Below are 13,750 nucleotides of genomic sequence, written 5' to 3'. Positions count from 1 at the left end.
TTTTTAAATGTATTTATCTTAGGCTGCACTGAATCTGTGTTGCCGTGCACAGGCTTTCTCTAGTTGCAGTGAGTAGGGTCTGCTCTGTAGTTTCGGTATGCAGGCTATTCATTGTGGTGGCTTTTCTCATTGTGAAGCAAAGGCTCTAGGCACGAGGGCTTCAGTAGTTGCCACGCGTGGGCTCAGTAGTTATGGCTTGTTTGCCCCATGGCATATGGAATCTTCTCAGACCGGGGATTGAACCTGTGTCCTCTGCATTGACAGGCAGATTCTCAGTCACTGGACCATCAGGGAACTCCTCATAAACGCTTCATCCAAGTTTACCTGTTGTTAACATTTTGCTCCATTTGCTTTTTTAATTTGCTCTTTGTGTACATATACATGTCTATAAATGTATATGTGTGTATACTTTTTTCATGAACCATCGTGTATATGTTGGCTCTTTGCCCCTAAATAATATACATTTCCTAAGAGTAAAATGTTCTTTTATGAAACCAGCACTCCATTTATTACTTTCAAATATTTAACAATCATATAATACTTTTAATCTAGTTTCCATATTCCAGTTTTTTCAATTACTCCATAATGTCTTTTTTTTTCAGTCCTGGAGAGGATCCGGTTCAGGAGCACCTGTTGATTTAGTTGTCGTGTCTCTAGTCTCCTTTAATCTGGAGCAGTTCCACAGGCCTTCTTTGTCTTTTATGATACTGACACAATTTTAAAGGAGATATAATCCTTTAAAATTTCCTAATTCCTCCTTTTAAGCTTATGTATTTCTGGATTCACATTGCACATTCCTGGCCAGAGTACTAAGTGATGTTATATCTTCCCAGGATAGTATACATGGAAGCACAGGATTACCATCCGCTCCTTGTTAGTAATGTTAATTTTGATAGCCTGGTCAAGAGGCAGTTTGATTTTTCCACTGTACAGTTAATATTTTTTCCCCCGCTACTATTAATAAGCAATCTGTTGGCAGTATACTTTAAAGCCTGCCAGTATTCTACTGTCATCAGAATTCCCCTAGTAGCATTTTACAATTTTTTTTAGCCACCCTTGCAGTTTGCAGGGTCTTAGTTCCCCAACCAGGGATTGAACTGGGCCCTGGCAGTGAAATCAGTGAGTCCTAACCACTGGACCTCCAGGGAATTCCCTTATTGTACTTTTAACTTTGACTTCTTTTTATATTTTAGACATGTCTTTATTTAAAATATTAATACCTAGAACCTGTTTTCTAATCTCTGTTTTTGAATGATCAATTTTTGTCTAGTTATTATAAGTAATAACATTTGACTTTTATTTTTGGTTTACTTTTCTTATAATTTTAAATTTTAGTTATTTAATATATACAGGAGTATGTAAAACATACAGTTAAAGCAAGAAAGTTCGGTAGAACACTAACAGATGTGATTCTGCCCTGGGTTTTTGTGCATTCTATTCTTTTGGATTTTTAAAAAATTCCTTTTTGTCTCTATCAGTTTTGGAAGTTATGCATTCTGTTTCTATAGTTGATTGCTCTTATATTTTTAATGTAAGTTTAACTTGTTAATGTCACCTCCCATCTCCCTGAAAAATGGAAGGACCATAGAAAATCTTAATTCCAGTCTGATCCCCATCTTGTACCTTTGTTTCTCTCCCAGCTGGTGATTATTATTATTGTTTTATTCAGTTTGGATTCACCATCATACCAGTTGCTTTAGTCACTATTCCTTTTGTACCTTGATCCTTCTTTTTGAATTCAGTTTTCCTCCTAAAGTACATTATTTAGAAGTTTCTTAATTGATGAAATATTGCTAGAAAACTTTTATCAGTTTTTATTTTAGAATGGCTTATTTTCATCTTCATTTAGAAAATCTTTTTATTGTGAGAAATTTTAACATACCAAAAAGCAGACAGAATAAACTTCAGTATATCAACATATATCAGTTCACGGCCAATTTTGCTTCATCTGTACCCCACCCACTTTCCCCACCCCTCAGATAAAGACTCCTTTTAAAAGCCAGGATTCTATAATTATCAAACTTATAGAAATTAGTAGTAGTTCCTAATCTTATCAGATATACAGTCAGTATTCATATTTCCCTAATTATCTTGAGCTTTTTAGAGTTTTTTGTGGGTTTTTTTGGCCTATTGAGGATCTGAATGAAGCCCCCTTTTGCGTTTGGTGAGTTCTGTCTCCCGTCTCCCTCAGTGTATGATCCCTGCCTCAGTTTCCCCCCCCTCTTGCAGTTGTTTGTGGAGGGCTGGCTGGTTGTCCAGAGCTGTCCACAGGCTGGATTGTGTCTACCTAGTGTCCTCTAGCACGGTCCTCTGTCGCCTCCTTTCCTGAAGACCGATATTTAGGTGTTCAGATGTAGCAGCTTATTTAGATTCTGCGTTGATTTTCTCAGGCAAGGACATGTCATAGGTGGTATCATGTACTTCCTTCAGGAGGTTGTCTTTCTGTGTGATGTTAAAGTGGATTTCAGCATCATCTGTCCAATCTATACATTATATAGAATTTCCCATCAGCTGTTCGCTAGACATTCATTCTCATTACCATTAGGGTTAGGAGCTAGTGACATTCTACTCTTGTCATCCTCTCTCCATGTGTTAGCCAGAAGGCTCTGTCTGTAGAGAGAACCTTTCTCTCATCAGCTTTTTGGTTACCTGGAAGGTCCATTTATACAGGAAAGGCTTGATTCTCTTTTCCTCTCCCTCTTTTTTAACCACTTTTTAAAATAATGTATTGGTTCTGTAGCTTCATCCAAAGATACCCATGAGGTCTTTGAAAAATAAAAGATATCATGAACTCATGGCTTTTAAAACATTTCATGTTTTTCAGTCCATCACGGGTGTGGTGTTTTTTTTGTTTTTTGTTTTTTTTTTGACATTCACATTGTCCCATCTTGGGCCAGAGAGCACCTCCCAGTCTGATTCCTTTTGGTACCTTCTCCTCGTGACAGCATCCTTGCTTTCTAGTCTGAGCAAACACCCCAGGCTCACAGCGGGTGGCAGAGACTCAGCCTAGCAGATCTCTAAAACTGTCAAGTTTCCTGGGAGCAAAGCCCAGCTGTCCTCTCTGCTGTTTCTGCTGTGGAGCTTACCGGGTACAGGGCTGGGCACGGGGTGGGCTCCCAGACCCCTGTGGCAGACACAGAAGGGCTGTGCTCGGGACGCTGGATGAGGCGTGTGTGTGTGAGTGTGTGTCTGTGTGTGTGTGAGTGCTGGGCCCTGCTCCCCACAGAGACTAGTGGAGCCTGGCGAATGCTGCACGCTCGCCTCAGCCCTGACCCCTCATTTCCCCTGTTGTCTCCACTTCTTCCCTCGACACTCTCCCAGGTCAGAACCATCCGGTCTTGGACGTGGGGCCACACCGGCGACTGCAGTGGACGTGGCTGGGCCGGGCGGAGCTGCAGTTCGGGGACCAGACGCTGCATGTGTCCACCGTGCAGATGTGGCTGCTGCTGCATTTCAATCAGACGGAGGTGCCTCAGCTCCTCGGCCTCTCTGTCTCCTCCGCTTCGTCTGTCACTGTTTTCCTCAACTCTGTCCCACCTTCTTTCCCTCCTTCTTTTCCTTTGCCTTGATCATCTGCTCCTGACTGGCCCTGTTTCTCCGGCCCAGGAGGTGTCAGTAGAGGTTTTGCTGAAGAATTCTGGCCTCAGCCCCGAGCTGCTGCTCCAGGCCCTCCTGCCCCTCACCTCAGACAGCGGCCCTTTGACCCTGCAGGAGGGCCAGGACTTCCCACCTAGGGGTAGGTTCGAGGTGGTGGGGCTGGGCTGAGCCCCTGCTCCCAGGGGTGGGCTCTCCAGGTGGGGGAGATACAGGGGATGAGAATGGAGTCCCCTTTGCCCTCACTCGTCTGTCCCTTCCCCTCTTTGGGTGCTGACTGGGAGCGGGTTCCAGGTGTGCTGCGTCTCCGGGAGCCTGGGCTCCGGCCCCGTGGGGAGGCCCTGTGGCTGCTGCCTCCCCAGACATACCTGAACGTGGAGAAGGATGAAGGCCGGACCCTGGAACAAAAGAGGAACCTCCTGAGCTGTCTTCTTGTCCGTATTCTCAAAGCCCACGGGGAGAAGGGCCTCCACATTGACCAGCTGGTTTGTCTGGTAGGCACAGGGGACCCTGATGGTTGGGGGAAGGGGAGGGAGTCATGCTTGGGGGTGGAGTGGGGGGCAGGGGGCATCACGGGGAAGGTGGGTGACATTTCCATCTGGGTTTTCTATTCCTGATGGAAAGTTAGAAGGTGGAGACCAGACATGAGTGCTGACCGTTTGCCAGGCTCTATTCTAAAGAGTTTCGATGATTAAGTCATTTAATCTACACAGAAATACAATGAGATTGGTGGTGTTGGTATTACTACTATTATTATTATCCCCATTTAACAGATAAGAAAAATGAGGCATGAGTTAGTAACTGATCCACAGTCAGGCAGTAAGTGGCAAAGTCGGAGGCTGGCTGCTCTGGGTAACCGCAGCCCACCTGTTTCCTCACCTCCCATCCAGGTTCTGGAGGCCTGGCACAAGGGTCCAAATCCTCCTGGAAGCCTGGGCCGCGCCATTGCTGGGGGTGTGGCCTGTACCAGCACAGATGTCCTCTCTTGCATTCTTCACCTCCTGGGCCAGGGCTATGTGGAACGGCGGGATGACTGGCCCCAGATCCTCACGTACGCCACCCCGGAGCCCTCAGGGCCTTGCCGGGGCCAGGCAGAGATCCCCTTCTTTGGCAGCCAGACCTCTGAGACCTCCAAGATAAGGTAGCCACCGCTAGCCCCGTGCCCCCTGCTGCAGGGCCCCCCAGGACGAATGGCACCGCAGTGACATGGGAGGGGTCATAGTGCCAAAGCCAGGCTGCCAGAACAAAAACATGTCATTTCTTTCTTTGTCTAGTGCCATTTTCCCTGTCCCTGATGAGAGATATTAGTCCTCATCCCCACTCCCAGCGTCATCACCCCCTTTGTTTCCTTCCCACGCAGGGGCCTTGCTGTCCCCAGACTCCTTATGTAGGAGTCCAAGACTCATAAACTCCTTTCTGGATGTCTTTCATTCTAAGCAGAATTGAAATACTAGGCAGACACATATTGAGTACTAACTATGCACTCTGCTTCGTGAAATATACAAATTCTTTGACTAGTTTTCAGGAAGTCTGTTCTCCAGAGGAATTTGCCATAGGATTCCGCTAGCTGGCTGGCACCCTAAAGCTCTTTACCTCAGTTGCAGTTCACCAGGAGTTGTTCTGCTTTTACGCCGGCTGTTCAGACTGTGTAAATGCGAGTTTTCTAGAGTCATCTTTCTCAAACTTCCACTCGCACACATTTTCAAATTCACTGGAGCTCCCCGTGACACTTAGGCTGCTGGTCCACAGCCCTCACATTGAGGAATGAGGCTGTAGACTTTCTCTCACTGGACACGCTGGGAAAATTAGGGGAGGGACCTGAGTGTGATCATCCCATCCACTGCAGGTCAGTCAGCACCGTGACCCCTGCCCACTAGATTCCAGTAGTGCCTCAGTCACTGACCGCCAGCCCCACCCCCACATACTGCAAACGCTCTGTGGAGGCTGTGCTCTGTCGGTGGGTGGTGATCCTCAGGCTGGTTCAGCAAGTGTGGACGGAGATGCACAAGTGAGGACTGGGGGGCCAGGGTGGGCTCCAGCCAGCGGGTTGGATAAGCAGGGCAGTGAGACTGACCACTGACCCCTGTCTCCCTCAAGCCCAGAAGCCGTGGCTGCCCTGGCTTCCCTCCAGCTGCCCGCGGGCCGCACCATGAGCCCCCAGGAGGTGGAAGGGTTGATGGAGCAGACGGTGCGGCAGGTGCAGGAGACGTTGAACCTGGAGCCCGACGTGGCACAGCACCTCCTGGCTCATTCCCACTGGGGCGCCGAGCAGCTGCTGCAGAGCTACAGCGATGACCCTGAGCCGCTGCTGCTGGCAGCCGGGCTGCGCGTGCCGCGGGCCCAGGCCGCCCCCGCACGCCCCGACCACTGCCCCGTGTGTGTCAGCCCCCTGGCGCCCGAGCGCGACCTGCCCGCCCTCTGCTGCCAGCACTTCTGCTGTAAGGTGAGGCTCTCCTCCCCCAGCACTGCAGCTCGGGAGCTCTGGTCTCCAGCCCCGGCAAGGCCACTTCCGGGCCTGGGCGATGTTGGATGAGTCTCTCAGTCCCTCTTAAGCTGGTTTTGTCATCGGTAAGTGGTGCTTTGACACTCTGCAGGGTGGTGGTTAGCATCTGGTGGTATGTGTCTTTGCTGCATATTGTAATCACTGGGAACTTTTAAAAAATCCCAGTGCTCAAAGTATGCACGAGACCAATTAAATGAGAATCTCCAGAGGTGAAACAAGAGTTCCTCAGGGGATTCTAGTGTTCAGCCAAATTTGAGAACAATAGATAATACATACACATGTACAGAATCAAAGCACTTTATAAATGAGAAGTGTTTGGAAATTGGTGATGACTATGGTTTATGTTTTCCTTATCACCACCGAAGGTTTTTTTATTCCAAAATGTCATCACTTCTTTTATCTGTACACGTTCACTTAATATAAAAATTAAAAGGAACAGTTTAAAACAAAAACAGCACAAAAGCAGAGGGAAGTACGGGAAATCAGGCTGCCGTGAAGCTGAGCAGAGAAGACTGTAGCTGGGGAGGGAGCACCCTTGGGGTGGCGAGGGGCCGAGGCAGGAAGCTGGGTGCTGAGTGCCGTCTCCCCTGCCTCACAGCTTGTAGGACCAGAGCCCACACCCATCCACTTAGCAGGATGAGCGCCCTTGTTGCCATGAATTCTAGCCGCCTCTCTCAGCAGCGCCGCCCCAGTGGTGCGTGACCTGGGCCGTGTGCGTTTGCATGCGTGTGTACTTGTACTTTTTCTCCTTCCCTTTTGCTCAGCTTCAAGTTACTCTTCTCACATAGTTGCCTCTGCCCCCTGTTCCCAGGTTCTTAATGATTCCCTTTCCGCTTCCACTTTTTTGTTCAACTAATGTTTGTCATGGACCTCCTGTGTGCACAGCGCTGGGTGCTGCGTGAGGGAGTGGGGAGACGCAGGCAGACAAGGACCCGAGCGCTAATAATAACCACAGCTAATATTTATGGGGGCCTCATTCTGGGCCACTGTGCTGTTTTACAAACATTGTCTCGTTTAATTCCTGGAATAGTTCTGTGAAGAAGGTGAGCACAGTGGTGGGACAGCGGAAGGAGAGATTTGGGAGGCGGACGGGGGCCTAGTTGAGTTGGGTTGGCAGACAGGGGCCTTTATGGGAAGCCCTGGGGGGTTTTGAGCAGAGATGCAATAAGATCTGATTTCCAGTTTTGAAAAGATCACTTGGTGTGGAGAAAAGGCTTGGGCAGAACAAGAGTGGAAGTAGGGACACTGGTTCAGAGACTTGTACAAAGAGGCAAGAGGTGCTGGCCGCTGAGCCTAGGGACGGTGAAGGGGTAGACAGATCGGGACACATGTGGGGTAGAGCTGACAGGGTTGTGGCTGAGGACAAGGGCATCAAGACAGCTCCTGGGGTTTTGACCTGAGCATCTGGCAGGAGGAGTTGGGGGAAATGTTAGGCCTGGGGTTGGGGTGCAGGGCAGATTTTTGAGGGGAAATTCCATCCGTTTTGGCCAAGTAAAGTTTGAGCTGCTTTGTTGGGCACCTGTGTGGGACTAACAGGCAGACAGTGGATTTTTCAATTTGGAAATAAGTGCAGAAGCCTGGCTGGCATCACCCAGGGGGAGAGGAGCAGGCCCAAGGCACTGAGCACGGGGCACCCCGACCCTGTAGAGACAAGAGACAGGGAGCCGGGAAATGGGACTCAGCAAAGCAGACTGAATCCGTCCCAGCAGAGGAGCCAGGGGCAGAGTGCAGGAGCCACTGACAGAGGAAACCTTGGGGCCTGGAGCAGTGGGAGACAGCTTCCCAGGGTGAGGCTTGAGTGAGTGGCCGAGGGCAGGAGGGGAGTCCAGGCGGGAGATGGCATTCCCTCTGGCTGGGCAGTGGGGACAGTGGAGGCCAAGGGTAAGCCCCAAGCAGAGACGCTCCTTGCAGGCATGGAGCAGGTTCCAAACTGAGACCTGGCCATTGTCCTGCAGGGCAGTGCTCCCACCCCACAGCTATCGGCCCGGGGGCCTGTGTGCCTGCCCTCGACCTGGGGGGTCTGAATGTGGAAAAGGATTTTGCATTCTACTTCCCAGCTTATCTGGGCTTGTTTTACTATAAGAAGGGGTTGGTTTTGTCTAGTACTTGAGTGAAAATAGTTCAGTAAAGCACTTATTTATCATGGAGAGTCCTCATGGAACTACCTGGGGACTCTCCTGGGGTTTGGATCCATCATTTGGGGAAGCTCCGGGGTAGGCAGTGTGAGGGAGAGGGTCCTTAATGGAGTCTTTTGGAGGCTCAGGTGCTCATGAGGTAGTTGGTGTCTTCTGGAGGGATGAGGGAAGGAACAATCAAGAGGGGAGGGGATGATGAGGGCTGATGTTGAGGGGGGAGGGGATGAGGGGGGCTGATGTTGGAGGGGGAGGGGATGATGAGGGCTGATGTTGGGGGAGGGGATCAGGGGGGCTGATGTTGGGGGAGGGGATCAGGGGGGCTGACGTTGAGGGGAGGGGATGATGTGAGAGCTGACGTTGGGGGGAGGGGATGATGTGAGAGCTGACGTTGGGGGGAGGGGATGATGAGGGCTGATACTGGGGTGGAGGGGATGATGAGGGCTGATGTTGAGGGGAGGGGATGATGAGGGCTGATGTTGAGGGGAGGGGATGATGAGGGCTGATGTTGAGGGGGGGATGATGAGGGCTGATGTTGGGGGGGGGATGATGAGGGCTGATGTTGAGGGGAGGGGATGATGAGGGCTGATGTTGAGGGGAGGGGATGATGAGGGCTGATGTTGAGGGGAGGGGATGATGAGGGCTGATGTTGAGGGGGGAGAGGATGATGAGGGCTGATGTTGAGGGGGAGGGGACTATGAGGGCTGATGTGGGGGGAGGGGTGATGAGGGCTAAGTGGGGGGCGGGGACGATGAGGGCTGATGTTGAGGGGCGGGGACGATGGCTTGGGTTGGGTAGGCAGTGACATGATAGCAGGAGAAGGATTTATGAGTTGTGACACCCCCGGCACTGGTGATGGGGGGTAGGGGGCTGAGCAGAATTTAGGGGTGCACTGGAGAGGGCGGGGGCATGGAGACAGGACTGAGGTAAGACGTGGAGCCAGATGAGGTCGCAGCTACAGCACAGTGGGCCCTGGCCAGCCCCCAGGCCTCCTTTCTCTCAGGCTTTCTTGCTCTCTCCAAGTCTTTCTCAGAACTTGAATCTTCTTTTTCTTGATTCTCTTTACCCATCCCTTTACACCCATCCCAACAATAATTTTAATTACCACTTTGGTCTGCACACCTCAAAGTGAACTGAAATTGTGGCCAATCAGGAAAACCCCTGGAGGCCAGAAAGGTTAGGGTCAGCGTTGAGGCTGATGCAGCAGCAGGTCTGTCTCTGGCCTTGCCAGTGTCGGGGAGGGGTCCTGCTCCTGGGCTGTCCCTGAGCGGCCACTCCCGTGTCCCTCCCAGTCTTGCTGGAATGAATATCTGACGACGCGCATTGAGCAGAACCTCGTGCTGAACTGCACCTGCCCCATTGCTGACTGCCCAGCCCAGCCCACCGGGGCCTTCATCCGTGCCATTGTCTCCTCGCCAGAGGTCATCTCCAAGGTACCCCACTCTGCCTCGTGAGGCTCCAGGGCACAGCCCCGGGGAGCGGGGGACCCGGAGGTGTGGTGTCAGAGAGCCAGGCACTCCCCTCATGGCCCCTGTGTCCCCACAGTATGAGAAGGCCCTCCTGCGTGGCTACGTGGAGAGCTGTGCCAACCTGACCTGGTGCACCAACCCCCAGGGCTGCGACCGCATCCTCTGCCGCCAGGGCCTGGGCTGCGGCACCGCCTGCTCCAAGTGCGGCTGGGCCTCCTGCTTCAGCTGTAGCTTCCCCGAGGTGGGGGCCCACCCTGGCTCTGCCCCATTGCCGGGGTCCACACCCCTCCCTGCCCCCCCATCCCAAGCACCCTGCCCTGTCCTGCTCGCACCAACCAGTCTGCAATAAGGACTCAGCTGTGCCCTCGCTGCCCCCCCCCAGGCACACTACCCTGCCAGCTGTGGCCACATGTCCCAGTGGGTGGACGACGGCGGCTACTACGACGGCATGAGCGTGGAGGCCCAGAGCAAGCATCTGACCAAGCTCATCTCCAAGCGCTGCCCCAGCTGTCAGGCTCCCATTGAGAAGAACGAGGGGTGTCTGCAGTAAGTGGGGGTACTGTGGGCGGCGGCAGGGTTGGAGGCTTGGGAGAGGGTAGGAGACCTGGCAGAAGGAAGGGGCAGACCAGAAAGCTCAAGAACCACGGGGAGGTCCTCAGCTACCTCCTCGCACCTTCCAGAGTGATTCCGGTGTTCCCCCCACTTTTAAGCCTGCATGTATGGGGGGATCTGGAAGCCAGGATGTGGTTAGTAGGGATTAGTGAAGTTAAGGAGACTTAAGAGGGCGTGGGAGGGGCCAGTGGTGTGTCCAGGCCCTGGGCATTCCTGGTGGGGCCCTGGCCAGAGGCAGGAACCCTGACCAGCTAGCCTCCTCCACAGCATGACCTGTGCCAAATGCAATCATGGATTCTGCTGGCGCTGCCTCAAGTCCTGGAAGCCAAATCACAAAGACTATTACAACTGCTCCGCCATGGTAAGGGGCTGGTGCCCAGAGGAGGCTGGCAGAGGCCCCCAGGCAGGCAGGGTGGGATGCTGCTTCCAGGCTTGGGTGCAGACAGCTCCATGTCCCAAGCAGCCGGAGAGGTGGAACAAGGCTCGGTGGAGAGAAGACTGAAGGCCCCGGGGCCTGCAGGTGCTGGGAGTTCCGTCCTGGGAGGTCTGTGCACAGAGACCTTCTGCCCCAGAGTCGGCCATCCCACACCGGGGGGTAGGTGGGGGGCTACAGAGAGGCTGTGGTGGGCTGGACGCTCCCAGGAGTACCAGGGCAGAGCAGAGCAAGGACTCTGAGCCAGGGCCTGGCTTCACTGGGTAGTCAACATGCCAGGCCTCAGCACCCTCATCTCAGTTAGGAGAAATGAAGAAATCTGGGTAGAGCAGCAGTAGGCCTCCGTGAATGGTGGCTGGTCTGAGGAGTAACCTCATCTTGTCCTGCCAATCACCCAGCAGCCCTCTTGACGTGTCTTCACTAGGTAAGCAAAGCTGCGCGCCAGGAGAAGCGCTTCCAGGACTACAACGAGAGGTGCACTTTCCATCACCAGGCCCGGGTGAGCAGGGAGGAGACAGTGGGGTGGCCAAGGAGGTTAGAGGGCTGGGCCGGATGGCCGGGCGCTCTTTTGAGGGGTGGGGCTGTGCCCGCTGGCGCTGACAGCCACCTCTCTGCACAGGACTTTGCTGTGAACTTGCGGAACCGCGTGTCTGCCATCCACGAGGTGCCTCCGCCCAAATCCTTCACTTTCCTCAGTGATGCCTGCCGGGGTCTTGAGCAGGCACGAAAGGTACTGTGGGGTGGGGTGGGCTGGGCAGAGGGTGGGCGGGAGGAGGGGGAGGGTGGGAGGCGGCCTCAGCAGGAGCCTGCCTGGGCCCGCAGGTGCTGGCCTACGCCTGCGTGTACAGCTTCTACAACCAGGACACAGAGCACATGGACGTCGTGGAGCAGCAGATCGAGGCCCTGGAGCTGCACACCAACGCCCTGCAGATCCTCCTGGGTGAGCCCCCGTCCCCTTGGCACCTACCCCCAACATACAGATGGATGGGCGACCCGGCCCCAGCCGCCCACCTTCATTCTGGCCCCTGGAGCTTCCTGTGCCTCGTAGCCATGTTACCGTCTTCAAGTTCTACCCCGCAGGTCCATGGTAGACACCCCCACCCGACCTTTGCTTTGATTACGACATGTCCCCACCTCTAGGCTGTGAGCCCTGGTAGATGTGGGGAGCGCATGGCAGGCATCTGTGGGAGGAAGGGAAGAAGGGAGGGAGCCCCGCGCCCTGCCCTCTCTGCAGAGGAGACGCTGCTGCACTGCAGAGACCTGGCCTCCTCGCTGCGCCTCCTGCGGGCCGAGCACCTCAACACTGGCCTGGAGCTGCTGCGGCGGATCCAGGAGCGGCTGCTGGCCATCCTGCAGCACTCCACCCAGGTAGCCACCCATCCAACCCAGCCTTCCTGCCCTCACTTGGCATCGCCTGTCACAGCCTCCGGTGCCCTGGGGGGATCCTGATGGAAAGGATTCGAGGGCACACGGACCCGGCCTGTATCCCACCTCCCAGCCCTGCCCCTCGGCCACCTGGCCTTTCCTACAAAATGAAGGAGGTAGTTAGCCCAGGTTAAGGGTATCTGGCCAGGTGCTTGCTCTCCAGAACTAACTTGGGGAACTTTTTCAGAAGATTCTTCCCAGATGTGGATTTAGAATCCTAGGAGTTGGGGGCCAAAGGGCAGGGATCCACCAGAGTAAGGGAGCTAAGGTTCTTTCCGGCTCCAATACACTGATGTTGAGTCTGAACTAGGAATCCCGCCCTCAGGGAGCTTACGGATTGATATGTAACTTGGGCAGAAAAGGCATGAACACACAGTGGTAAGGGTAGGTGGTGCCTCACCGCCGTATCCTGGGTCACTGAGGACTGTCATGTTACGCAGAGTCAATGGCTCGCAGAGCGGGGTGCTGGGGGGGGGGGGGGAGGGGTGCATTCCTGGCAGGGCCAGGTGGCTCTTGGCCCTCAGGGGATCCAGGTGAAGGATGGCTGGGTGCCAGGGCCGTGTCCTCTATGCTGCTCCCCACATCCTCCCGTCTCCTTGCCAGGATTTCCGGGTTGGCCTCCAGAGTCCATCCTCCGAGTCCCGGGAGGCAAAAGGACCCAACGTGCCCAGCAGTCAGTGAGTGGAGGGGCCCCCGGCACGGGGGGAGTGGGCGTGGGAGGCCCAACGTGCCCAGCAGTCAGTGAGTGGAGGGGCCCCCGGCACGGGGCGGGGGGCGCCGTGGCCCTGAGGTTGAGTGTGTGCTCTCCCAGGCTCCAGGGCTCCTTGGAACTGGAGGAGGAGGAGGAGGAAGAGGAGGACGAGGAGCCCGAGTGGCAGCAGGACGAGTTTGAGGAGGAGCTGGACAATGACAGCTTCTCCTACGATGAGGAGTCCGAGAACCTGGACCGAGAGACTTTCTTCTTCGGCGACGAGGACGACGACGAGGAGGATGAGGAGGGCTACGACTGAGGGGGCAGGACGCAGGGAGCGCTGGAGCCACCGAGCCCCGGGGTCACGGGTCAGGTGTGCAACACTGTCCCCGCACATGGTGGCAGGTGGTTACCAGTGTCTGTGGCACCGTCTTCTGTTCACTGAATAAACTTTTTTTTTCATATACTTCTCTGGAAGCAGACCAGTTTCCTCAAAGGGCCACTTCAGCTCCCCCTGCCATCACACACAGCTAATCCTTCTCCTCCTCTGCTCTTTTCTCTAGGCATCCAGACATCCATCCTCAAAGCCCACAGCAGACGGCTGTGACTTACATTGATAAAGGGAAATAAATGTCCGTGGTACTCAGTCCACAAGCCTCGGACCCAGCACAGGGACAGGAAGGAATGGTCACCCCCACCCTCCACAATCAGCTTCATCCAAACTCCTGAATGTTGCTGCAGGGAGCTTGAGCATGTTAGAAAGTCTCCTCCTCTTGGGGGCCTGTGGACCTTTAAAGGTCTCTACATCTTGAAGTTGAGCGGGGTGTTAGGATATTATTGAGAACTGGACCTTCCTCTACCCACAATGGGACATAATGTCAGAATTGATAC

The 13,750-nt window shown here is 53.8% G+C and overlaps 1 protein-coding gene across 2 annotated transcripts in view; it reads left to right on the top strand.

The window, feature by feature from the left end:
- CUL9 (cullin 9) overlaps positions 1–13,395 on the top strand; it is a 38,213-nt gene extending 24,818 nt beyond the window's left edge. The window contains exons 27-41 of one of the 2 annotated variants that reach the window (XM_055571370.1): positions 3,322–3,467; positions 3,607–3,736; positions 3,889–4,088; positions 4,485–4,735; positions 5,692–6,037; positions 9,522–9,662; positions 9,775–9,939; positions 10,081–10,244; positions 10,578–10,671; positions 11,168–11,242; positions 11,363–11,473; positions 11,566–11,683; positions 11,978–12,111; positions 12,772–12,845; positions 12,980–13,395. In XM_055571370.1, coding sequence (XP_055427345.1) covers positions 3,322–3,467; positions 3,607–3,736; positions 3,889–4,088; positions 4,485–4,735; positions 5,692–6,037; positions 9,522–9,662; positions 9,775–9,939; positions 10,081–10,244; positions 10,578–10,671; positions 11,168–11,242; positions 11,363–11,473; positions 11,566–11,683; positions 11,978–12,111; positions 12,772–12,845; positions 12,980–13,178 — 2,348 coding nt within the window. In that variant the 3' untranslated portion in view covers positions 13,179–13,395. Of the gene's footprint in view, positions 1–3,321; positions 3,468–3,606; positions 3,737–3,888; positions 4,089–4,484; positions 4,736–5,691; positions 6,038–6,695; positions 8,157–9,521; positions 9,663–9,774; positions 9,940–10,080; positions 10,245–10,577; positions 10,672–11,167; positions 11,243–11,362; positions 11,474–11,565; positions 11,684–11,977; positions 12,112–12,771; positions 12,846–12,979 lie in introns of those variants that run through there. The other variant, XM_055571371.1, reaches the window with a different exon arrangement.
- The last annotated feature ends 355 nt before the right edge of the window (positions 13,396–13,750 follow it).

Source organism: Bubalus kerabau, chromosome 3, assembly GCF_029407905.1.
Source record: "Bubalus kerabau isolate K-KA32 ecotype Philippines breed swamp buffalo chromosome 3, PCC_UOA_SB_1v2, whole genome shotgun sequence".
NCBI classification, from domain to species: domain Eukaryota; kingdom Metazoa; phylum Chordata; class Mammalia; order Artiodactyla; family Bovidae; genus Bubalus; species Bubalus kerabau.
This window is presented reverse-complemented; position numbering and strand designations above follow the sequence as displayed.